The sequence below is a fragment of the Nanorana parkeri genome, unplaced genomic scaffold (genome assembly GCF_000935625.1).
Source record: "Nanorana parkeri isolate BGI_ZX_2015 unplaced genomic scaffold, ASM93562v1 scaffold637, whole genome shotgun sequence".
Lineage (NCBI taxonomy): Eukaryota > Metazoa > Chordata > Amphibia > Anura > Dicroglossidae > Nanorana > Nanorana parkeri.
The window spans coordinates 728,716-755,155 of NW_017306905.1; the positions used below are offsets into that span (position 1 = coordinate 728,716).

The 26,440-nt window shown below is 42.1% G+C and overlaps 1 protein-coding gene across 1 annotated transcript in view; it reads left to right on the plus strand.

The window, feature by feature from the left end:
• The first annotated feature begins 786 nt into the window (after positions 1-786).
• LOC108792398 (phospholipid-transporting ATPase IC-like) overlaps positions 787-26,440 on the plus strand; it is a 113,788-nt gene continuing 88,134 nt past the window's right edge. The window contains 3 exon segments of the mRNA XM_018563166.1: positions 787-860; positions 7,613-7,665; positions 10,475-10,566. Coding sequence (XP_018418668.1) covers positions 7,620-7,665; positions 10,475-10,566 — 138 coding nt within the window. The 5' untranslated portion in view covers positions 787-860; positions 7,613-7,619.

Genomic DNA, 26,440 nt, shown 5'->3' on the forward strand with positions numbered 1-26,440 from the left:
CAACGAGTAAATAGATACCCAACATGCCCAGGTTAAAAATTGTGTGCGTCTGTAAAACTGCAACAAAATTCAGTACCCCAAAAAGTCCATAGACGACGCTTTCAAAATCCCCACAGTTCATCAGTTTAGAGATTCGCATAAATATTGGCTCTAGGATTATTGCTCTCACTCCGGTGTGCACGGCGATACCCAACATGTATAGCGCGATCGTCGTTAGAATTGTACCCCAAGGTTCAGTGTTGGGACCTTTACTGTTTTAACTTAATTATAAATTATATAGATTTTGGGACCATCAACTCCTGTAGGGCCAATTAGGAGAAGGAATACGATCTGACCATGCTGCCACGACCTTGCTTATGTGGATAGCATGGTCAAGAAATAACTAGAAACCAATACTTCTTAAGGGAACTGGCAGGATCAGAAGTTGTAAATGAGAACAAGAATGGTGGATAAATTGTACAGTAGATAACTAGTTAGACAGAAGAAAGGGAATGCATATTCTGTTTCCTTTACAGGTGTTTCTTCTGAAAAAACAATGTAAAGGATTGCATTGCACTGTAAATATTATTGCGCTGCTAGTAAGGCTGCTAATGACTAATGCACTAGTATAGCTTTCTAAGAGAAGGGTTTCAGACTGGGTTATTCAGCAAGTCAGCACTTACATGAATACAAAGCAACACTGGTTCTTCTGTGTAGGCACAATTACATCACCCTGCTTATAAAAGAAGCATTGCAATAGAGAGCAAAGGCATTTGTAATTGAGCGCACAAGAGGGAAGAGCTTGAACAGGTCATTTTCTGAGTAGACAAGCAAAGCATGTGCAAAGCGTGGCAGGCCTAAAACACAACACAGTTGTACAGGTAAAATCTCTTCTATTGGTAACTAAGATGGCCCCCAGTACTGGATAATTACATTCCATTAAGCAGCTATAAGTCTATATACATGCTTGGGGTACCTTGTTATAAATTATAAGGGGTTCCAGTTTTTGTGTCCTTTGTTATGCCCATTTTCCTAGTACAGTTGCTGCCTTGTATCTGGTGACTTCGAGTCTCTGCCCTGTCTAATTCACATATATTTTATCTGGTCTCCACCAAGTTTGCAAGTTAGTACTTTGTCCTGTTTGTTTGTTTGAGATACTTGCATGTTGAGGTTACCTTTCCTTCCCAGATTCTGGTTGGCTCACTTTTCTGAGTAAAGTACCTCTGAGGAGGACCTGCTTTGGGTGGAAAGGGAGACGTGCAGTACATTACGTTTTGATGGCACGTGACTTGGAGATCGTAGCAGAATATTGTCCCATGGGACGAGTACTATGTAGTCGGTGACTCTACCGGATGAGATTTGGCTGCTGCATAGCCTATCTCTGATTTGGATCAGCTAAGTATCATTATAATCAGTGACTTACACAAGCACATAGGCACCAATTTGAACTTTTCATGGCGTTTTGATTGATGCACTGCTGCATTTATACATATACATGTATGTGACTGTGAAATGTGCTTCTACCCTGTCCCTGCATGGATGCATTGACACGGATTAGGACATAATCTCAAAATCTTTATGAAATACCTATAACTGTGTGTGGCTGTGGAATATACGCCTCTGCTCTGTTTCTATATGGATGCATTCATTTATGCATGATACTATATACCCTTTCAGTCTGTGTGGAATATTGAATAAGGGAGTAATAATAATAATAATAATGCATCTACCTTCTGTGAAATATAATAGTGTGGCACCAAGTTAGGTGCAAGGATATAGGAGGGTTCTTGAAAACTGGGAAGGAGAGATGAAACCTGTTTCACAGAAATAAGTTTGTATGCTTACATGCTGGAAGGATTTCTATATGATGCATAATGGGCTCGGAAATTGATGATGCTCTATTAGAGGAGTATGTGATCTGGGCTACGGTCACCTTATGCGGCTATATGTATAGAAGGTTTCAGTACATAAATTGGAACATTGCCAGAATCATGATTCATTTTTATATAAATATATTGAATCATGTGGACTGTGTTTACATTTATGTTAGTTACTGTGCAGGAGTAATTTCTTAGGATGTTTTCAATGTTCGTCTTTCTTTATGTGCGTTCACTAATTAAAGTTTATTGATATTTTTGAAATGTATGAGATTCTTGTTCAGGTAGCTCAACTAATTGAGGGCTTTCTTTGCTGTATATAAACGAGAAACGAGAGGGTATGTTGCTCTTTGAGTCCCATAGAAATATGAATACTGATAGGTGTATCAAGCCTGAAAGAGAACATACATTTTATTTTTATTTAGCACATTCTTATCTTCATATAACTTATTATTCCAGTATTTACCTTAAAGTATGTTTATGCATTGTTCATATCTTTACATGCTATCATATGTTTGTTATTGTTTTAAATATAGCGATTTGTAGATTATCCATAGATAATCCATAACTTCCATCAGGGAGTGGGCACTGTACTCATCACAGTCTTAACTGCCAGTTTCAGGATTACAGTTTTACATTATATGTCTCAGGATCCGCTGTCAATAAAATAGAGGAAGAGGGGCATGAATTGCAGTCCTGGTCTTGAACGCTGTGCCCCCTGGGTTATTTGATTTTTTTTAATAAAAACCTAGGCTAGAATGCAATATTGGAAACAACATGTGGTTGGTTTGATATTCAGTGCTACTTTCTTATTGTACAGAGCATCAAAACAAGAGAAAGGGCAGACATTTTCATGACCCCTACACCCCCTCCCCTCTACATTTGTCTTAAATTTAGCCACAAATGTCCAGAAGGAGGAAACAAAATAGGAAAAAGTAATCATTGTTTGTCACTGTTAAGGGCTTGGTGCTGCCCAAGTGCCATCATGGTAAATACAGTGCTGAAAACAACTTTACAGTTTTAAAGTGTAAATCTTTAAACAACTAATTGTTGGAGTTAGTAGACACAAGGCTGTCTTCTTTTTTATGACAATTACAAATGAATTAGGAACCAGTATGTCCTACTGTGACTGAATCCAGTGTATCGCTCACCCCTGAAGTAGCGAAAAAATCTTGCACCGGGGGCCCTTTGTTTCTTAGGTCTGCCACTAGGGGAGAGAGGTGAGGGCCACAGGATCAAGGATCGGGTGAGTATATCTTTTTTATTATCTCCCCTAAAGAAAAATAAGCAGTTAACCCTTTCAGTGCAGAGGTAGCCCCACTGCAAGGGTTAACTTTTCTGCTTCGGGGAGATCTTCTTTAAGACGTACTGAATTCTGGCCAACAATAATCCTTTAAAGATTATGCATATTCAATTTCTATTTATGCTGTTAGCATAATTCAAAGGTTATTTTAGTTTTTTGGCTCACTTATCTTTAATCCTTTTCTACTGATATTACTGTGTTATATTATAGCGCTCAGCTGTACCTTGTTTCATATAAATTTACACTACATGGTAATTATACCCAGTCTAGTATAAAGATGTGAACGTGGAAATTAAAGTAAAAGATCAGCCGTATTAAAAATGAACAATACCTATCTCGAGCAGTGGTGACTCTAGGAACAATATATAGGGGGGCACATAAGATACCACAGTCAAATCTGGGGGGGCACTAATAATTTTCATTGCATGTTGCTACCGCAGGGCGCCGAGAGCTGATTTAATTGCGGATGGCATCTGCGCTCTGCGGTTCCGACATGTAGTCCAACGCCGCCCACGCCCCTTTTTTACTTAACTTTATTTTTTTATTTCACTTTTTTTACATTTTTATTTATTTTACTTTATTTTTTTTACATATTTTTTACTTCTTATTAATTTAACTTTATTTTTGTAACTTTTTTTATCTTAGTTTATTTTATTTTTTGTAACTTTTCTTTTTTTTACTTCATTGCTGGGAGCAATAGCCAGCCTGCTATTGGATATTTCAAATTGCAATAGCCAATAACAGGCTGACTACTGCACCCACCCACTGCCTGCTGTCAATCAGCAGAGGAGGGACCCTCTCGTTTGCCCCCCTGTAGCGACGCCACTGCTCAAGAGTGTTCCTTTTCTTCCAAGAATTTTCTAAATAATGTTGTGTTTCTGCCAGGTTAAATATTGTTTTGTGACTATGTCTAAAGCTATGTATGCTTATGGAGCTAATGTTTTTTTTACTAGGGATGAGGTTCAGCTTTGGCTCTATCATGGGTTCAAGGTAATCCCTGTATGCTAGGGGAAATGTTTGCCAGGCCAAGTATTATGTAACCATAATGCACTGCACAGCCTTTGAACTTAGGTCAGCTGGCTTAGAATGGCCAATAATGGGGACTTTGTTATGTTATGTGCCAGCCCCCTTGTGGGAACGACTGAAGATGTGTACTTTCTCGGCAAATGGTTTGCAGTAGCCTGCTAATTCTGGAATAACCCTGAAGACTGAGGAGTCAGCGGAATTATTTCATAACACAATCAGTGTCTTGATGCAGGAGGAAGATCTTGGTCATGCACAAGTATTTCTTGTTTCAGATACTAAGAATGAGGAAGATGGCACCAGGACCACAGAGGGAGGGGACATCAGGAAGTGATGTTCCAGCAGCTGGAGCTTATTGCCAGTTGGCAATCAGACCATCTCTAGGGGCCACTGATTGGAAAGGAAGAGACTTCTGAAGGAGAAGCAGAACAGCAGCAGCAAGGGCCAATTCACAGGGCACTGCAGTGTGGCACGTTTTTAATATATTTGCTGCCAACAGCATCATTGTGGTTTGCAGCCTCTGCTTTCAGTGTACCAGCTGTAGTAAATGTACAAGCTGTTTGAATACAACATGCATGAGGAGAAACATGACTCTGCATCACAAAGCTTGCCCAAAAGGCTGGGCTGCACTGTTAGCACCTAAACCACATGATTGTTGACTACATAAGGTCCATGGCTAATGTAGACTCTTAGAAGTAAGGATCCCATGGACTATTGGGTGTCCATGCTGGACAACTGGCAGGTACTTGCCCAGTATATGCTGGAGTTTCTGGCTTTCCCTGCAGCCACAGGGCCTTCAGCACAACAGCATATTTTGTTATGGCAAGGCAAATCCGCCCGTCCCCTGACAGTGTAGATTCACTTTCATTAAAATGAACCAGTCTTGAGATCAGGATTCCTGCTGGTGATGCTACAGACTACCACTTTCTGTTGCATCTAGCCCCAAAAATGTCAACATTTTAAATGTTTGCTGCAGGAAAAAACCTGCAGTGCTCCAAGTTCTTCAGCACTGTAAAGGTGCCACAAATAGGTTTCCAAAATGTGTGGCTATTGTCTCTCAAATAATACACTCTAATGTTTGAAGATTAAACCTGCCTTGTCTCTCCGTCTTACATTGTGACTTTACCAAGTTGCACACATACTGCCAATATTTGTGGCTATTGTGTCTTAAATAGTACACTCTACCTATTATTTAAGATATAACTTCCCTTGTCTCTCCATTTAACATTGCAGCCTAAGCAAGCTGCTTACATACTGTCCAAAATATTTGTGAATATTTTCTCTCAACTAATACACTCTTGTGTTTATTCTAAGACAAAAGCTGCCTCATCTCTTCCTCTTACATTGCAGCCTTACACAGCTGCTTACAAGCCACTGTACAATATTTTTGGCTATTCTCTCAAATAATACACTTTAATGTTTAAGATAAAACCTGCAACCTCTCTACCACCTTTTAATGCACCCTAACCAAGCTTCCTACCTACTGTCCAGCCACTGAACAATATTTGTAGGTATTGTCTCTCACGTAATGCACTCTAATTTTTGTTGCAAAGTAAAACCTGCCTTGTCCTTCTGTTTGCTGCTTGTGTACTGTCCTGATGCTAGCCAGTTTCTACCAAACCCATACCTTATTTTACATTTTGTAAGGAATTTGGTAACTGGGGAAACAGCAATGGGAGAGGCTTAGAAAAATGTGGGGTTGTGGTTTTAATGTTTTTTGAAGTGTTTTTGACATTTTCAAGACACTGCAGTATAGTACTGTGGAAAAAGAACCTCACAAACTATCATATTAAACTGCTGAGTTACAGACCATAAAATTCAAGAGATTTATGTTTTACCCATGTGCAAATGCATAAGCATGGCACACAGAAGCCTGTCCCTACCATAAAGGGGCTAGTTGACTGTGTTTTCTCCCCAAGTCAATGGTACCTCCCCTGCCTCAGTTACAGATGCACAGTAGTGGAGATTAACTAGTACAATTACTACTGCAACATCTATTACAGATAGAAGGCTTTGTTTAGGTAAATAACCAGTCAGAATATGAAAGCATGTCATGAAAACACTTCTACTGGTTAAACTGATTCTCAGTAGGGAAACCAATCATTTTGTGTTGGGAGATGCAATGATTAAAAAGATTTTTCCTCCTACTCATCAACTGCAGATGGTATTAGCAGCAGCAAAAAAAATTCCGCAATTCCAAAACTTGCTGCCTAGCCCAATCCTAGAGTATGTACCTCCTGCTAACATTGTGTATCTCTGCTGCTGGTCTTACTAAATTCTGAAGAAGGGGACCCTGTGCGGTCCCGAAACATTCCTATGTGACATTTTGTGTCAATAGAGAATATGGATTGTTGACACAAGATACAGGTGTTGTGGTGAAGTTCTCTATATATCTGCTCAGATCTGTCCTTTGTGTTTGGCAGTTAGTTATTACCTTGCCCTGTTTGTCTGTATTGTATGAGGCACTTTGCATACTATCCTACTGTCTTTCATAGGAGAGACTGTCACTCATTTGGAACCACACCCCTCCATCCCCCTTTCCTCCTCCGTTGTCCTTTTTGGCCTGATTTACAGATATGAAAAGGTTCTATTTAACTACTAAAAGTGTAATTGTGCACTAAAACCTTTATCTTATCTCTTATCTCATCTTGTTTGCTGTTGAGAAAAGCAAGAATAAAGGAAAAGTAAAAGAAAAAACAATTCTGGATTTAACCAATCATTTTTTGGCATATAAATTCTTAGTGGCCCGCATAACTGACAGGGGTGCGTCCATTGCCAACATACAATGGAAGGTGTCCCTCTTTCTCATCAGAGAAAGTTGGGAGGTGTAACTGTGTGCCTTGTGCCAATCAGTATCGAGCCAGTCAAACAGCATGGAGTCGGCTTCCCGGGCAATCAAAAAGCTGGGTGGTGGGTAATAACACGCCGCCTGGCTTACTTATTGCCCAAGAAACCAGCTCCATGCTAGAGGAAGTACTGGTATCAGTACTCGGTATCGGCGAGTAGCAAAGATGAATATCGGTACTCGTACTCAATACCGAAAAACTGGTATTGGTGCATCCCTACTTTTAATACTGAGCTAATTTGTATATATACATGCACACCCTTTTATGTTTGTTTTAACAAACAGATTAGAATGTCAATGAAGCATGCATGTTTGCATGTCCTAAAGTTATAGTGATACCAAGTATGCTTTTAATACTGAGCTGATTTGTGTATATATACATGCACACCCTTTTTTGTTTATTTTAACAAGCAGATTAGAATTTCAATGAAGCATACTTTAAAACATTCACTAATCTTTGGCCTGGGGTTTCTTTGTAACCACTGTCTGAAGCATGCACGCAAATTTCACTGTAGAAGCTTAGTGGCTGGAGTTTTACAGACTGATTTTAAATGTTTATTTTTTTTATGAATTCATATTTTTTAGGAAGAGCATGATGGACGTAACAATCAAATCAGCAGATCCTGCAAATGATAAAGGTATTCTTTATAAGATACTGTGAATGGAACTTTAGCCTTGAAAAGAATTGAAAAGAATGGTGAATGGTAAAAAAACAAAAAAACATTGGAGATATTTTCTTTTCATCTCAACACACAACAGGAAGTGGTAAGAGATCTCTTAAAAGTAAGGGAAATCTTAGACAGTTGTCACCAGAACAGCTGTCACCATTGAAAGATTTTCCCTAATACAGTATTTCTGTTCCATTGACGACTCAAAATCTCACTTTCAGTCTCATTGACAATAGGAAGAATAGAAATGGTAGACCCTTCCTACAAGGACACAAACAGCAGTAAAAACCTGACAGAAGTTTTAACCCCACATCACTGTAACCAAAATTAAAATATAAATTTTTGTCTCCCACCATACATACATCTCACATACATCTTCATATCTCCTGGTGCCTCTTGAACCACTGCGGGCAACCATGCCATACTCCTGCCTGCTAAAACCCTGTCAGCCAACTCTAGAATGTATTGGAAAGGAGGCGTTAGGAAAGCCCTTTTGTCAACTCAGCCTCTACCAGGTAGGCCTCTACCAGGTATGCGACACTTTGCGTTAGAGACCCCATAGTGGTCCCTCCCTTTCATGCCCGGAATCCTGGGGTTCATGCAGCAGGAATTTGAGCATAATAGACCTGATTTGCCACAAATTGGAAGCTGAGTCCTCGTTTACACAAAGGACAACATTTTCTTCATCACCACCCACATACAGCTCCCGGCATTTGGGAGGGGTGAGACGTCCCCCTTATAGTTTGACCCATTTTCTCACTGCCAGAAGCCCAGCCTTCCTCCTTGTAGTCCTCCTTTGCTTCCTGCTGCCTCTGGAGGGAGGCGATGGAGGCATTAGGCAAGGAATCTTCCTGGTCCTGAGACAGCAGCAAGTCCCCCTCTTCTTCCTGCTGCTGTGCCTCCAGTTCATGGTCCATCAGGCCTTGGAGTATGTGCTGTAGGAGAAAAGTGAGAGGAATCACCTCAATAATCCCCACCTCAGCACAGCAACCATCCTGGCCGACTCTTCAAAAGGTGCCAAAATGCAGCACACATCCTTAATAATGAGCCATTGCATGGTGAAAAGAACACCAGCTCCCCAGAATTTATTTTCATATGGTAATTGCACAGATACTCATTGACAGCATGCTGCTGGTATAGCCTCTCCAGCATGCTCATTGTTGAATTCCAGCATGTGGAAAAGTCACAGATCAGGCAGACAGCGTGTGTTGGTGCTGCATTTTTGCTAGGTGAACACTGGCCAGGAATGACCAACTAAGTGGCCACAATTCCTTCTGTCTTGACGAAGGATCTTCTAGAAGACAGGGTACCTAAAAAGAAACCGCTGCACAGCATCATTGGTTGCTAGGACACACACAGTATCATCACATTAGCAAATTGATTAACAAGTTTACTTTGGACACTTATGGGTCTATTTACAAAACTTCTGCCCAGTGTAAAGTTGGGTGGATGTCATTTGCATGGCGGTAGTGCCCCTAGATGCCGCTGAGGAGTATAGGAACAGGTTTATCATAAATAAACCTTTAAAGCACAAATCATTATATCCTCAACAATACTGCCCAGACTGCAGTCTTTGTTAAGACTTTGTTAATATCAGCACATGTTAGTGCACCTTAAAGTGACATTAAAGGATAATTTTTTTCACCCTCCCCCAATGTTAATGTTAGCACTTACCTTAAATGATGTCACCTAAGCCGATCTTCTTTCCTGATGTTTTCATCTGTCCCTCCAGCAGTGTGGCGGCTCTCCGTTTCAGCGCTGACTCCTCTCTGCTTGCAGGCACTTCCGATCCAGCGGTGTCTGCGGGTGCACGCGTCCGTAGACTTACCTTGCGTCTCTGCTCGTCTCCCGGCCGAGAATCCGAACTACGCATGCGCCCGCCCCAACATGCTTTGCGGCCGCCGGAGCAGTTTCATTTTCTCGGACGGGATCGTGCAGCGAAAACAAGGTAAGTTTAAACTGCTGTTTTAAAGCGTTTTTTTTAAACTTTTTGCCTATATCTACAGCTTGATAGCAGTAGATATAGGCAAAAAAACAACGGAGGCTTTAGAACCCCTTTAAGTAGCAGAAATTGCTGATATTACTGTAGATTCATCCATTCACAGCAAGCAACAGCATTTTTGTTCCAGTTCATGAGTTAAGGCTGCTGCCATTTTGAGGAATGTTTTTCTATTTCCTGTGTGTTGTAATTGGATGAGGCCCACAGCCTTGTCTTCCTGGGCATGCAATTACTCTAGTGTCTCTTGGTAATTTAGTGATAGCACAGGAGGGCAAAGAAGGGGAAGAGAAGCAACAACAATGAAGAAAAATATAACATTTCAAGGAAGAGTAGAGAGGAGGAGAGCAAAAAGAGAAGGGTGTTGCAGGAGCCCGGGAAGTATAAATATGAACAAGTGATTGTATGCAAAGAAGAAGTACAGTATTTAGGAGGAGAGTAGAGATGGAGATGGAGCATGCAAAGAGATGGCTACACCCTCCTCCTTGTCGCAAATGATCCTTGCCTGACACTGAACGTGGCAGCTTTTTTGAAGCTTTCCCCTGCTCCTCATAAGAAGAAAGCAGTGGACTCACAGCAGGGAGATTTACAACACCTCCAACCACCAAAAACACTTGTTCTTGCCATCAAGGTAGCCAGAAATGGTCTAATAATGTCAGGAGCACCCCATGTAATCATTCTACTTCTGCCCTTAGCTTTTCATTGACAATATGGATATCCTCTGTATATAAATAACAAACCTCATATGCATACTGTTTATATTTTTTGTAAAATTATTTTTAGATTACACTTGGAAAGTTAAAGCCAATGACAGAAGTTACCAGCAGAAAATCAGAAAGACAGGATTCCTTGGTTTTCAGAAGGACAAGCATTTGGTAATTTCCATTTTATTCACTTTCTAAAAAGCATTTTTCCTCTTATTCTTTTGGATACCTTTTATATGCTGCTGTGGTTGTTTAAAAATGGTATCACATAGGGTTAATTTACAAAGGTATAAAACTCAGATGTCTGTTGAGGAGCACTTAAAAGGAATAAGTTTGAGGTGAGATAAAATAATGAATCAACATGACATCATGTCATTATTATTTTTTTACAGAATAAATATTTTTTTATTTTCAACATCAGCAAAGAAAAAAGAACAAACAGTAAGAAAAACAGTGAAAGGGACAATCATACATATCAGAAACATTTATGTGCTGTTAAGGAAGTCCTACAGGAATAGATTATAGCTTATTGTAATTAGAGGTTGTCAATGGTGGAGAGTTTCCGTTGACTTCCAGGTGCCAACTCGTACAAATCTGGAGTGTATAGATAAACACCGTAGTGTAATGCAGATAGGAGAAGGGGAAAATAATGAAAAGACAGAAAGCAGGTAAGAGGAAGGCTGCTGAGTGGGGCAGGTGCGTCCCCAGGCTACATAACTAACCAAAACCACAATCGTACATTTGATAATCAATCCAAGAATAGTATAAGGTCGGGCAAATCCAAAAACGCTATCCAAACGCTCCAGGTTTCCACAAAAGTTGAATTGCGATCCTGAAACTGAGCCACCAGCTCCTCCAGGCGCATCAGTCGATTGACCTCTGAAACAAATTCCTTTACTGAGCGGGCCACCGACGTCCTCCAATGCCTGGCCACCAGCGCCCTACCTGCTAGGAGCATAAATCGCAATAGGCCTTTTCAATAAATGGGAGTGAGTCTGGGAGAAGTGATAGTAACACCAACTCAGGTAATGGGCAAAGGAAGGAACCAGTCACTCGGATATAGATTAGGAAAAATAACATCCCAGAAGGGACGAATTTTAGAACAACACAGCAAGGGTCGAGGGCAAAGAGGTTATGTAAAACTGCAGGGCAGTAGTTTATAGTTCAATTCCTGTAAGGATGTTGACATGGGGTGCGTCCCAGCTCCCTTTCCCAAGCTCAGGGCCGGTGCTAGGATTCGTGCCTACACAGGCAAGGTACATTTGTAAAAACAGGGCATTTTGACAAGTACTTGTACTTGTCAAAATGCCCCGATGTTTGCGCTATGTTTTTTGTTTTTTTTCCCACTTACCTTCGGTGTGGGAGAGCAGCGGCGAGTCAGCGCTGGTCCGGTGGGAGGAGCTAATTTAGCTGGCCGGCGACTGCCTGAGGTGCCGCGCGTGTCGGGATCCTCAGGCAGTCGCCGGCCAGCTAAATTAGGACCCCCACCTGGAGCTCCTCCCACTGGACCAGCGCTGACTCGCCGCTGCTCTCCCACACCGAAGGTAAGTGGGAAAAAAAAAAACATAGCGCAAACATCGGGGCATTTTGACAAGTACCCTGTTGCCTCAAAATGCCCTGTTTTTTCCGCCCTCACCCTGCAGCGCCGTAAGGTGGCCGCCTGACTTGCCTTGCGGTAGCGCCGGGCCTGCCCAAGCTTCTATATAAAAGGGGCGATGAGGGAACGCATGACTCAGCAAAATGCGATAAATCCAAGAGATGACATGCACATTGTCTCGAACAGTGTAAGGTCTCTTTAAAGAGATGCCTGCATACGTAGGTGAGTATAGAAGTTCCTAAGTTTGAAATAATGTAGCCATGAGCCCGGGTAAGAGCCCTGGAAGGGGAGCAGCGCCAGATAAGGATCGTAGGCCTGTTCCAGAAATTGCAGGCCCAATAGATGAAGGTTCCCCCCTTGTCCAGTGAAGGAAGGTGAATTAACTCACTTGCCTGTTATGTTGTTACCCTACTACATTCCTTCAGGCACCAGAGTAACCCACAGAGAGAAATTATAGGTAGTATTGATTCAGACAAGAATGCCATGTCAGAGCTTATGACCCCACAGCAGGTCTTCTTTAAGCTTGAAGTTTAAGCAGCTTTATTTATATTTATTACCTTATTGCTTCAACTTAAAGTAGGTCTAAACTCAATCACTTAAATCTTACAGTATATAAGCTTCAGCATGTTCTCACTTTTTACATAGTATATAAGCTTCAACATGTTATCACATTCTAATTTAAAAAATTACTTGTAATTTCTTTGTATATACAGCTTTAATTATTGTTTTATAATTAAAAGAATACTTTGTGATCCTGCTTTCAGGTCGTTATTCAGGAATGTCCTGTTATGAGATGAAAATTGTCTCCCAATTGTGCTCCTGCATTGTCACCCTGTCTCGTGTGCCCCATGTTGTGAATAAAAGTGGCACACATAGAACAAACATGGCCCCTGTGTGCAAAATTGTTGAGAGCAAAGATGTGTAGCCAAATAGGATAAAAGTAGATAATGCAGTGAGGGAAATTTATCAAAACTGCAGCAGAAAAAATCTGGAGCAGTTGCCCAGGGCAACCAATTAGCTTCTCTCTCCAGTCTGGCCAGTTAAGATTTGAAAATGAAAGAGAGAAGCTGATTGGTTGCCTTGCACAGCTGCACCAGATTTTGTCTGCTCCAGTTTTGATAAATTCTCCTCTTTGTATTATAGGTAAGAAATAAAAATCCACAGTATATTGAATAGCCCAAACAGCAGGCCTTTGGTTAGACTGAACCGAAGGGCTCCGGCGGCCAAAGAGAGCTGAAGGATCAGCCGAAGCTACTTCGGCTCCTACGTGAATAACCCCCTAAATGTTTGGGTTTGATACAGAGTTGGGCCAATATCGTGTAACATAAAAATTTTCAACTGCCACCATTTTATTCTACAGGGTATTGGCTTTCAGAAAATATATAATGTTTTGGGGGTTTGAAGTCATTTTCAGACCTAAAATGTGGATTATATCATGTGTTCACAAAAAAAAAAGGCCTTGGCAGTAGGGTTGCCACCTTCTCTTCAAGTGAAACCCGAACACTCTAGCGCTGCGCGTGGCAATGTTTTTCTTTTTTTGAGAATATAGGGGAGAGAGCAAGGAGAGACAGCCAGGGGAGGGAGTAAGGAGATCAGCTATAGAGGACTACAAATCCCAGAATACATTATACAGCAATACAAAATAATAAGTAGCTACATACTCTGTGTTTTTCTGGGTTCGGGCCCTGATGTCCCCAGCTGGCCTGTGCGGGCTCTTAAGTGGGCTGTGCGACTCAGGTGGGCTGTGCGACTCTCAGGTGGGCTGTGCGACTCTCAGGTGGGCTGTGCGACTCTCAGGTGGGCTGTGCGACTTTCATGTCTGTCTGGACTATGGTATCTCACCAGGGGTCTGCAGGTGGCCAGCACAGTGCCAGGGAGCTGGAGGAGAAGGAAGAGGAGGAGCAATCGCAGATGCGGCTCCCCAAGGTCCTCGACAGGCACGATCTCGGGCGGCCACATCTGCCTGAAACCTGGATCTTCCTCTGAGCTGTGGGCACCTGTAAACAAGCACAGGCTGCTCGCAGCTCAGAGGAAGATCCAGTTTCAGGCAGATGTGGCCGCCCGAGATTGCGATTGCTGAGGATGTCGGGAGCCGCATCTGTCAGAAAATGTAAAGTGCCGGTGTCGGCACGAAGTGTCTTTTGACCAGGTGCCTGCTGGCTGTACATCTGGACACAAGATTCCAAAGCCGGATTGTCCGGGTGAAAATCGGACAGATGGCTGCCCTACATGGCAGCGAAAGGGTCATTAAGGGGTTAAACAGAGCCACACAACTTAGTACACACTAGAGTTTGCTGACGTATTAACTAGACATGTGGTCTGGTAATGAATTGGGGGTTAAGTCAGAACTAGAATTCTCCAATCAGTAGGGAGCATGAGCTTTACATATTGCAGAGCGTTAGTCCTGGTCTCTCAGCAGGGGATGTGTTGGACATCTGTGAGAGACCACTAACTCCACACAGAGGGCAAGGGACTTTCTCTGCAGCATGCAGGCATTTCTACTTGGGGTATAGCTGCTTTTTTTAAAAACTGTAAGACTTTGTATACCTTTTGCTTTGATGCTTCTGAAATGTACTTAGCTTATTTAAACAGAAAGTTTAGTTGCGCTTTAATGGTGCTAGTATATGTAATATTTGGGTTTATTGATGCCTGGGAAATGTTATAACAACACGGCTAGGATTTCTGTGCTGCCTATGAAAAGCATGCTCTTTGTGTCACTACATGGCCAGTTACTACATTGGTCAGTAAAAAGTTCAGGTAACCTTTACAGCTATTCTGTAAAATCTTACATGGTATACAATCTTATCAAAGAATCCTATCAAATGTAGCCATTGCTTCATTGCTGTCTGAAACATGCTCCTCTATATTGCTAATGGTGTAGCTGAACTGTACACAGTTTCTTTATTGTTAAAACATTTTTTAAGGGTTTAAACTGGCCTTGAGTCTTTTAGAATTATAATATATAATTTACATTAGTCAACTCAAAGATCCAAAATTTAAAGGAATGAAGTTGCCCCGTTTTCCTTTTGGGGGAAAGTATTTAAAATTTATAATTAACTGGGCCATTGATTATGTCCAGGATTTTCCAAAAATAGCTTTCCTATCTATGCTTCCAGGCCTCCTTTTTAGTACAAAATAGTTATTTTACAACACTGTGTAATGGCTGCTAATGTGGCAATTTCTCGCCACTAAAAAGAAGGTATTACCCCCTCATTACACTCGCAGTTGAATGACCATGAGTGGAATATTTCAAAACTGGTGCAGACAGAATGTGGAGCAGTTGCTCATGGTGACCAATCAGTTTCTTTCTTTTATTTGCACACCTTAACTGAACAAACTGGTTGATTGGTTGCATATATGAATGGATCCAAGCATGGATGGATGTAATGTGTTTTTGTCTGTTTTTTGTTCAATAGTGGCGGATATGTTGTTGTTTGAAACATATAATAATATATTAAACCCAAACTTTAACCAGTTGACATCCGCAGTGTTAAACCCCCTTCCCATCCAGGCCATTTTTCAGTATTCAGCGCTGCGGTACTTTAACTGACATTAACCCGCCGATCGCCTATATGTGAAACACCCGGTAACGGGTGTGTGCATTTAGCGGGTCTTTTCTGCCCGTGCATGCCCGCTAGGGGGCGCGCGCGAGCAGAAAAAAATTGCCGTCTGGAGACGGCAACCCACGGATGCTGCAGTGCCGTCCGTCCGTTTTTTTACTACGGGCGGACGGCAAGAGGTTAAATTACTTTTTGTTCAATTGCAGTAAAGACAGGGATATCAACAAAGAAACTATACACTTAAGGGAACAACATGTTTTTAGCCTATCAACAGAACAGAAACAATATAAGCCTTGTACCAGTATTAGCATGTTCTCAGTCTGACTGACATAGTGTATTTGCCACTGGATGTTATCAAGACTAATAAATAAGTGTAATACAGTGCCTTGCAAAAGTATTAATGCTATTTGGTGTTTTCCCTGTTTTATTGCATTAGAAACTGGAAATTAAAATGGATTTTTGGGGGATTTGTACAACCCCAATTCCAAAAAAGTTGGGATGCAGTGTAAAATCTACATAAAAACAGAATGCAATGATTAGCAAATCTTATAAACCTATATTTTATTAACAATAGAAAATAGAAAACATATATCAAATGTTTAAACTGAGAAAACTTTCAAATGTTGAACAATTTCAGAATAATGTTTCTCAACGTAAAATTGCAAAGACTTTAAAAATATCATCATCTACAGTACATAATATCATCAAAATACTCTGAGAATCTGGAGAAATCTGTGCACAAGGCCGAAACGCAATATTGAATGCCCATGATCTTTGGGCCCTCGGCATTACATTAAAAACAGGAATGATTCTGTGATGGACATCGCTGCATAGGCTCAGGAATACTTTCAAAAATCACTGTCTGTAAACACAGTTTGCCCTGCCACACAAAAATGCCAGGTAAAGCTTTATCATGCAAAGAAGAAGCCATAACTGAACATTATCCCGAAATGTCGCCGTCTTTTCTGGCCAAAAGCTCATTTAAATCTGTGGCAAAGTGGAACACTGTTCTGTGATCAGATGAATCAAAAATTGATATGCAACCATGGGCACCGTTTCCTCCAGGAGAGGGATCTTCTAGCTTTTTATCAGCGCTGAAGGATATATATGCCAGATGCATGCTGTCAGATGCCAACCTACCTAAGAAGTACTGGGGAGAAGCAGTCATGACCGCAACATACCTACAGAACAGACTACCATCAAAAGCTGTTGAAAGCACCCCATTTGAAATGTGGCATGGATGGAAAACTAGCCTAGGGCACATTAAAGTGTTCAGATGTAAAGCTTACACCTATATTCAAAGAAGAAGCAATCCAAGTTGGAGAAAACAACCCATAGAAGGTATTCTGATGGGCTATAGTGTACGAAGTAAGGGATATAGCACCCAAAAATTGACAAAGTGACAATAAGCTGCAGCGTTTATTTAGATAAGAACCCATCACCAGAAACAATGATCCTAGGAAGTTGTGAAATGAATTCGCCCAGTAAACCAGCCAAGGAAGCTGAGCAAAGTGAAGCCGCACAGGAGTCAGAACAAGAGGTGGAACTCGTAATGGATAAGTCAACTTCCATGTTAAATTCTGCTGAACAACCTGAAATTAGAAGATCCACTCGGGAAACAAAGGGAATACCACCCTGCAAGCTGTCATATACAGTACTTCTAAGACACATAATACTTAAACCAACATCATGGGACGAACTTGAAAAACTACCAAAACAGGAAGCCAATGAATGGAGAAAGGCAGCAAACGAAGAAATGATTGAGGATGCACTCACCAAGCCATTGCCAAAGGATTGTCACAGTTTTCTTCAAGAGAAGCTAAATGTGAAATACACATATGCTGTTGAGAAGGCGTGTTGGAAATGCAACAGCATATTGAGATGTAAAATGTCTTTTGAGCTGTAGATGGTGCTGTTGTGCAATGCTAGTCTATGCTAGTCAGTTAGTTTTCTATATGCATACATATATATGATATACAGTAAGTTCTCTCTGTATACTGTATAATGCTGTATTCTAAAGTAAGCAAGTAAAACTTAATTCAGTATGCCTCAAGAACTCAGTGCTTCATCTAAACACATAACCAACCAAAGTAACGGCTTTTACAATGTTGCCTGAGGGCAATTTTGGGTACTGTAGTTTTCTTCTATTTCATGGGTGTGCGCAGTTAACAGCTTGATATGTGCATCTATTTACCTGACACATCCCCATTTTCCAAAATATTAGGTATTCTATTTGTGTATACTAGAATCAATTTTAGTGTATTTTTTCCTAAAAATATTGATTTGATAAACATTTGTGCAAATATAGCGCAATATAAAAAATTGCAACTAGCATATTGTAGGCCTCTGCTTACAGAAAATATATGCAAAAATAACTATCATCAGATTAATTTGGAATATATATTAAAACTTTTCTTTTTTTCCACTTATGAGGTTGCTTTAACTGATAATATGCCAAGGGATACTTCTTTGATCTGCATATAAAAGAAGTAGTCTAAATAAATTGTAACAATAATATTGTCTCAAGGTATTTGTCAATAAATTCTGCAGATACTGTTTTTTAGGTTTAATTTACACAGACGCCATTGTTTGTGCTCCAGCAACACAGAGCTGTAGCCAGCCATCAAACTAATTGCAGGTTCTGGTGATATTGCTGGGTACAGTGTCTGCAGCCTAGGAGGAAACCTTAGGTGTATAAGGTACATACATGGCATTTAGTTTAAGTCGTTTTGGGGCATACCCTATACACCCAAGGCCTGCAACTGCCTGAGCAAAGTAAGCCTGTGCTCAATTAAATGTGTAGGGTGCTATGACTTTTGGAAATACTAGTTGCCTGGTTGTCATGCTGATGGATAGGCTTTGTTAATTTCTGAGATACTGAACAAGACTGACCTAGAAAAAGTATGCAGGTCAAAAAACGAGACTTTTCTCTGCTGCATACTTAGTCTAAGTTGGTGATAAAAAGTAGTGAAGCCAAAGACAGGTAGGCAATTAGTATTTCCAAAAGGAGGTCAGTAATAGCAGCCTTTATGTTTCCCTCAGTAATGTTTTCCTTTAATCCTTAAAGTCAGTGAGAACGTCGCAAAAGCTTGAAATCAGTCAAATACATTTACTTAACAGTTGGGGCAACAGTGTAATTCTGTCCCACTGTTTCATTTTTAGTTTGAGTTTCCTGCTGTGCATGAAAAGTCCGCACCTGAGAAAAATTAAATATATGCCCAGGCTGATGAAGAGGGGAAGGGGCTTGCTACATGTTACATTTTATTTAGAGGTACAGTGATCCTTTAAGTTGCATTCCTGTTGTATGTGCTTAACATTGCAACTAACTTCCAAAGGGCCTTGCTATAGAAAGAACATTCTATCAATAAGTCAGTATCAGCACAACATGGTACTGCTCCATTGACATTCCATAAATGTTTTCATGTTGCCACAATCTGTTTCGAGGACCTGGCAGTAAAAGTATGGTGAAAATAATTGTTTTTCAAACTCAGTCCTAGTGATTGCAGAATACGTTTATGGAATTTTTGATTACTCAATATGGATTATAACCAGAAAGGTAATTTTGTATAGTGTAGTAGGTGGAACAGCTCAACGGTCAAGCAAACAACATAATCAGTGAATCAACTGAAACAGTCTGTGTAAATATTTATCCTTGTATTTAGAGATGGTTTTATTGGTTCCTGGGAGAGGCCTTATTAAAGATTTAGATGTGAATGTGAAGCTGAGTGTTACATTTCTGCAGAGGAGTGGCTGCTTGTGTGATGTTAGTGGTGGCAAGCACATATTCTTCTTTAACCTGTCAAGGTACTAACTGATATGCAGAGAAGTAAGAATGAAGAAATTGCCAAGTTTGTTGGTAAACGAAGACAGCAAAACTTTTCTCCTTTTGATCCATTCCATCAATGCCCTTTAACTACAACCCCCAATTCCAAAAAAAGTTGGGACGCTGTGTAAAACCTACATAAAAACAGAATGCAATGATTTGCAAATCTCATAAACCCAGACTTTAACAATAGAAAATAGAAAACATATTAAATGTTTAAACTGAGAAAATGTACCATTTTAAGAAAAAAAATATGAGTAATTTTAAAATTGATGGCAGTAACACGTCTCAAAAAAGGTGGGACAGGGCCATGTTTACCACGGTGTAGCCTCCCTCTTTTAACAACACTCTGTTATGATAATAAATAAGAAGAAGAAGAAGAAGTTGCCTTTGTTGGTGATTACATGTAGTTATTTTAAAGAGAAAAAAATGCCATGTTTAAAGAAGTTATGTACCAATAGTGATAGTTTAGTCCACTTGGGGTGGTACAGAACATCTGGGCCAAGGAAAAGAATGGACAAGGTAGAAAAATAGAGATGGTTTGGAATGAGTATAAATGTCTGGGTAAGACATTCATTTTCAGTACAGCAGATTTTCCAAACAAGGAGAAGTGGGTTTTATCCCAGTGTTTAAAGTCAGATTGGAGAAGGATGACCAGGTAGAGGGTGAATGTGAGCAGGTAGAATTCATGGAGGTTTCTTGGAAGTTGGATCCCTAAGTACTACCGTAGTATCACTGTCGGGCTTCATCGGAAGGGGTAGTTAATCTTGCAGAGGGCTATAGTATCAGCAGGGAGGTATTTATTTAGGATAAACAACTTAGAGTTGTTGATTTTGAAGTAATACAGCTTTCAACATATGCAGTGTGGAGATAAAGGGTTAGGTCAGGGAGAATAATAAATCATCAGCCAATGCAGATACCTTAAATTCTTTAGACAGTTTGTATGTTTTCATTGGCACTTATGCTTTATAGAAACAAAAGTGATCTAATCTGAAGATTTACAGGTCTATTCACAAAAGGGTGAAGAGTTTGGAGAAGGCAGGAGAAGGGAACAATCTAGGACAACATAGCTGAACTGGAAAGTGAGCTGAATTGGAGAATTTTCAAAATCTGCTATGTTGTCCTAGATCAGTGGTCTCAAAGTACCAGCCCGTGGGCCAGTTGTGGCCCGCGAGCTGGTACTATGTGGCCCGCAGCCAGCTCACAAGTCAGGTACGTGGTCACAGACCGCCTACCATACTTGTGGGAGCAGCTACACGGTCTGCATCCCTGTCAGATGCAGACCGCATAGCTGCTTCTGTGTCGGCACTCGGTTCCTTTCGGCCGGCGTCTTCGCTGACTGAAAGGATTGATTAGTAAGGTCTGCAGCAGACCTTACCAATCCACCACTAGATCACCAGGGATCGATTGAGCCACCTCCCTGCAAAAAGGTAAGCAGTCGAGAGGGCTCTGTATTCTGTTTTGTATGTTGGTGTGCGGGGGGGAGGGGGAGCAGACTGTGAATTATGCTATTTTATATGTGTATGGGAGACGACTGTGATTTATATTTATTTATATGTGTGTCTAAATTTTATATGTGCAGGGGAAGTTTTTTTTATATGTATGGGGGGAGTAGATGTGTATTAGGCTCCATTCACACCTGTATCTTTAGGTGCAATTAGGGATTTTTGCATCAGGCCACCTGACATCCCCACAGCGTACCTGAGACTCCACACATCCCACCTGAGACGCCGCACATCCCACCTGAGACTCTGTACAGCCCACCTAAAACTTTGCGCAGCCCACCAGAGACCCCACCAGAGACTCTGCGCAGCCCACCAGAGACTCTGCGCAGCCCACCAGAGACTCTGCGCAGCCCACCAGAGACTCTGCGCAGCCCACCAGAGACTCTGCGCAGCCCACCAGAGACTCCGCGCAGCCCACCAGAGACTCCGCGCAGCCCACCAGAGACTCCGCGCAGCCCACCAGAGACTCCGCGCAGCCCACCTGAGACTCCGCACAGACCACCTGAGACTCCGCACAGACCACCAGGGACCCGAAAGCCCACCACAGACCCCACAGCCCACCACAGACCCCACAGCCCACTACAGACCCCACAGCCTACCTGAAACTCTGCACAGCCCACCACCCTGGAGCAACACAGAGTATGTAGCTTCATATTATTCTGTGCTGCTATATATTGTATTGCTGGGATTTGTAGTCCTCTATAGCTGTTAGCAATACACTATACAGCAATGCAGAATACTATGTGGCGGGCCTCCATGTTGGATCAGTGTATTTAGACCCGCTTCTGTGCTCCCCTCTTTTGGTGCGGCAGCACCCCTCCTGAACCACCATGCAGTGTAGGCTTGAAATCACTCAAGTCTCTCCTCCGTGACAGATTAGAAGGGGCACCGCCGGGAAAATAGAAGCAAGCCCAGAAGTGGCTCCTAAATTAACAAAGCAGCACTGGAGAGTAAGGCGATTTGAAGGTAGATCAGGAGGGGAAAACATAGGCAAGGGAACAGTTGGTCTAGAGCAGTGGTTCTCAAAATGTGTAACCTCAGGACCCACATTTGTCCTTGGTCATTAAGTCGTGACCCAAGTTGCACTGCAATGAAACGCACAGCATTGCGGTACAGCACGTTCCGATGCGGGCAATAGAACTGTGGGTGGGAGGTGCATTTGGGATGCTATTCAGGTGAATGGCAATGCAATGCACTTCTAACACCAAAATGCATGGTAGGTGTGATGCAAAGTACAGTGCATTTATCGCATCTCCTTACCTTATGAGAACTGGAGTGGATCCTTAGCCTGGGGTCCAGTGTGGGCTGCTGTAATGTGACAGAGCTCCATCCATACGTGCATTGCTTGTACAGCTCCCTTGCACACCCTGTAGAGGTGGCGGGAGCCAGTATGTCACATCACACCGGTCCAGGCACTTCTACAGGACATGTGAGGGAGCTGAAAGCAATGCACGTATGGATGGAGCCCACCCTACCTCAAGTTAACACTCTGCACCGGGCAGCATATTTTGAATGGCGGCTTGCGCAAGAACTGACAGTGCTGTGCTAGGAAAAACGAAATCCTTTTATTCATTCTTGCAGGTCATATCACCATGCATGGCAACGTTTCGGAACCTGTCCGGTCCCTTCATCACTTTTGTTTGCCTGATTTTGAAGAGAACTTGGAGTGCTGGTGACCATTTCTACTGAACACAGGGTTGCGATCAACTTTTGGGTTGCGACCCACCAGTTGAGAACCAAGGGTCTAGATCATTGAACTATGGATTGATTTGTGGGGGGTGCGCTAATGAAAGACTTGTATCTGGGCGCCTCATTTTTTACACAAATAGAGCTTTCTTTTGGTGCTAATTGATTGCCGCTGTTTTTTAAAATTGATTTTATTTTATTTTTTTGTTTAGTCAATTTTATTGATTTTGAAATTTTTGTGCAAACGTAAATAGCATATACAAAAGTACAAAAGCTGTACGTACAGCTCAATAAAGTCAGTCGTACATGCATACGATACAATGTTGCGTATACCTCCAAAGATATTATAAGTAAATATTAAGACATACCACTGTTACCGATCGGTCGTCTATTGCAGACTTTAAAGGAGGTGGCTAAACCACCCTTCAGGCTCTGCCCAAACACAGATCCTGTGAAGGAGACTCATTGCGAGGGAAGGGGGTGGGGAGGAAGAGCAGAGTGGGTTAAAGAGGTGAGTGGGAATGGTGGAGAATTAGATATTGAGTGAATCTAGATGGAAGGTCGATGACATATAGGAAATGATCCATGGCTCCCAGATTTTTTCAAATTTAGGTAGAGTATCTGACTGGACAGCTGACAGTTTATCGAAAAACATGACTTGCAAGACCCTTGGTTTGACTTCAGCAAAAGAGACGGTGGAAGTACGCCAAGAGCGTGCAATCACTCTCTTGGCTTCAGTAAAAATATGGGTAACCAGTTTAAACTGGGTCGGTGTGCGTGATACCAGTTTTTTGCCAAGTGACCGTACAATGACCTGTGACCGTATAAATCAGCTGATACACCCTAGACCAAAAGCGCCGAATCTTGGGACGCTCCAACCATATATGAATGAAGGAACCATCAGCCTGGCAACCTCTAAAACATGATGGAGACCTGGAAGGAACCGCACGGAAGATAAGAGGAATCAAATACCATCGTAATAAAAGTTTATAGTTCGCTTCTACTGCCTGCACACTAGAATAACTTTTTGCGGTCGTGTACCAGATTGGGGACCATGTGTTCATTTCAATGGGGCCCCCCCAACTCCTGTTCCCACTTTGAGGCATAGGGAGGAAGCTCCTTTTGTAGGGAGTCAATCAAAGAAGCATACAGGTGAGAAATAAGACCTGGGCCCTGTGTGTGGAGCAGCAATAATTTTTCAAATGGGGTCATAACTGCCAGGTCTCGGGTCAGTCCAGCGCACTGCCGCAAATAGTGCTTAATCTGTATAAATTCAAAAAGATTTTTAGTGGTAAGCTGGTGTTTCCCTTGGATCTCCTGGAATGATGCAATACCTGCAGAGGTATAGAAATGTCTAGCCTGGACCAGAGAGTGTTCCCGTCATCTACCAAAAGCCTCTGGATTCTCATTTCCTGGAGGGAAAAGGGGGTTCCCCTATATGGATAAAAGGGGAGTGTGAGGGGAGATCCACTTCTGTGTTACCTTAAGGGCGTCCCACAGGCGAAGTGTATGTTTTGTGATTGGGCATGTGACAATTTTTTGCATCTTGGGGGGTAACCACAGTAGATTGTTTAGGAGTATGGGGTCACACAGATATGCCTCCAAAGACACCCACAAAGGGACCTCCTTCTCGGAGTGCCACGTAACGAGGGGGACCATCTGTGCAGCCGCATAATACTTTTGAAAGAGAAGGAGTCCCAGGCCTCGTATTTTGGAACGGTATAAAACTGATCGAGCTATTCTGGGAATGGAGCCGGACCATATAAACCGAAGGATATGGCGCTGGAGAAGGCGTAGCCTAAAGGCTTGTATAGGTATGGGTAGAACTCTGGCAAAGTACAAAAATTTAGGAAGAAGAGACATCTTCACTGCCGTGATTCTGTCTAGCCAAGATATATGATGTTTATCCCATGAGCCCAGTAGCGAAATCAGGTGAGCAAACAACTTAGGGTAGTTGGCATTATACAGGGTGTCATACGTCGGGGTTAGATGAACCCCGAAGTAGGGGAGAGCATATTGTACCCATGCGTAAGGGAAGGAGGACTTAAGGGAGTCACAAAGGACAGTAGAGACATTAAGTGCTTTTGTTTTGTTTGGGTTAATGTGTAGGCCCGATAGTGTTCCAAATTGGTGCAATAGTGGTAAAAGGTTGGGTAACGATGTAAGGGGGTTGGAGATCATTAATAGTGCATCATCCGCGAATAGGCTAATTTTATGATGGTACCCTGCCACTTCTATTCCTTGGATGTCATTGTAAGTCCGAATAGCTTGGGCCAGTGGCTCAATCGCCAGGGCGAACAGGAGGAGAGGGTAGAGAGGACACCACTGCCTGGTCCCCCTGGAAATCGGAAAAGTCTCTGACCTGAATCCCTGGTATTGCACATATGCCGAAGGAATAGAGTACAGTGAGTCTATCCATCTCAGAAATGATTGTCCAAAGCCCCAATGCCGAATCACCCCCTTTAGGTAGTCCCAGCCAATGGAGTCGAACGCTTTGGTAATGACTAGAGACGACAGCATAAGTGGGGTACGTCTAGAGCGCGGCAATATGGAGAATTAAATATATATACGATGAATGTTATCTCCCGCTTGACTTCCCGGCATGAACCCCACCTGATCCTTAGACACCAAAGCATGTATATGCATGTTCACTCTGAGAGCCAATATTTTTGTAAGTAATTTTATATCGATATTGATTAAGGAGATAGGCCTGTAGTTTTCACAAGATGAGTCATCGGCATGGGGCTTGGGAATCATGCACATGGAATTGACCAAGGAGTCCCTAGGCGGCAGGAGGCCTTTAAGCATATCATTGAACAGTGTAACTAAGTGGGGGGAAAGTTCTTCTGAAAACTTTTTATAATAGAGGGGCGTGAACCCATCTGGGCCCGGCCTTTTCCCCCTATTTTGTGTTTTAATGGCGTTTTGAACTTCCTCGACCGTGATTTTGGAGTCAATGTCCAATTTTAGCTTCCTCCGTCAAGGTATGGAGATTCATGTCAGTTAGGAAGGAATCAAGAGCGACTTGAGAGTTTTGTCCTTTAGAGTGATAGAGGGCCTGAAGGCGATGTTGAAAAGTCTGTAGGATCTTAACCGGGTGAGAAGTCAAATGGTCTAGGTAAATTCTCAATTGTATTGGGGTATGCTTAGGCCTGCTTCCCATAATCTGGTGGCCAGCATTTTACCCGGTTTGTCCCCCTGGTATGTAAAATTTATGTTTCACCCAGCGTAGCTGTGACTCCGCCTTATGAGTCAAACATAAATTCAGTTCTGTCTTAACGGACGACAGCCGGGATCTATTTTCCACGGATGGTACCTCATGGAAAGCCCCGGGAGGCCCTTTCTAGTGTCAGCTCCAGTTGGCGTATCCGTTCCTCTCGCTCCTGTTTAATTTTGGAAGACAAAGCAATCAGTTTACCTCTGATGGTGGCCTTGTGGGCCTCCCAGACCACTCCAGAGGACGTTACCAAAGATGTGTTCATGAGGAAGAACTCTGTCAATGCTGCACTTACTGACGTAAGCACTTCGGGATCAGTGAGTAGGGAATCCCTACAGGACCATGTAAAGCCATGGGTCCTAGGTTGGGAATTGGTAGGTACCAATTATAAGTCTTTTTAAAACATGGTTTTTATCCATATGGTGTTAAACAACAAAATCGGTATTGCTCAGGGTAAATAATTGGTTCAGGAATGATATGGCTGGTATATTTTTTCAAACCTTGGTGTGTCTACTAGATAAAGTCTTATAATTTGAGGAAGCTGAACCCCCCCCCAGGGAAAATAATTATCTACGGCCCTGCTAGACGCAATGATTGTGGATCCAGGGAGAGTGTTTTCTAACCGCATGTAATAATATTACATATAATTACATCCGG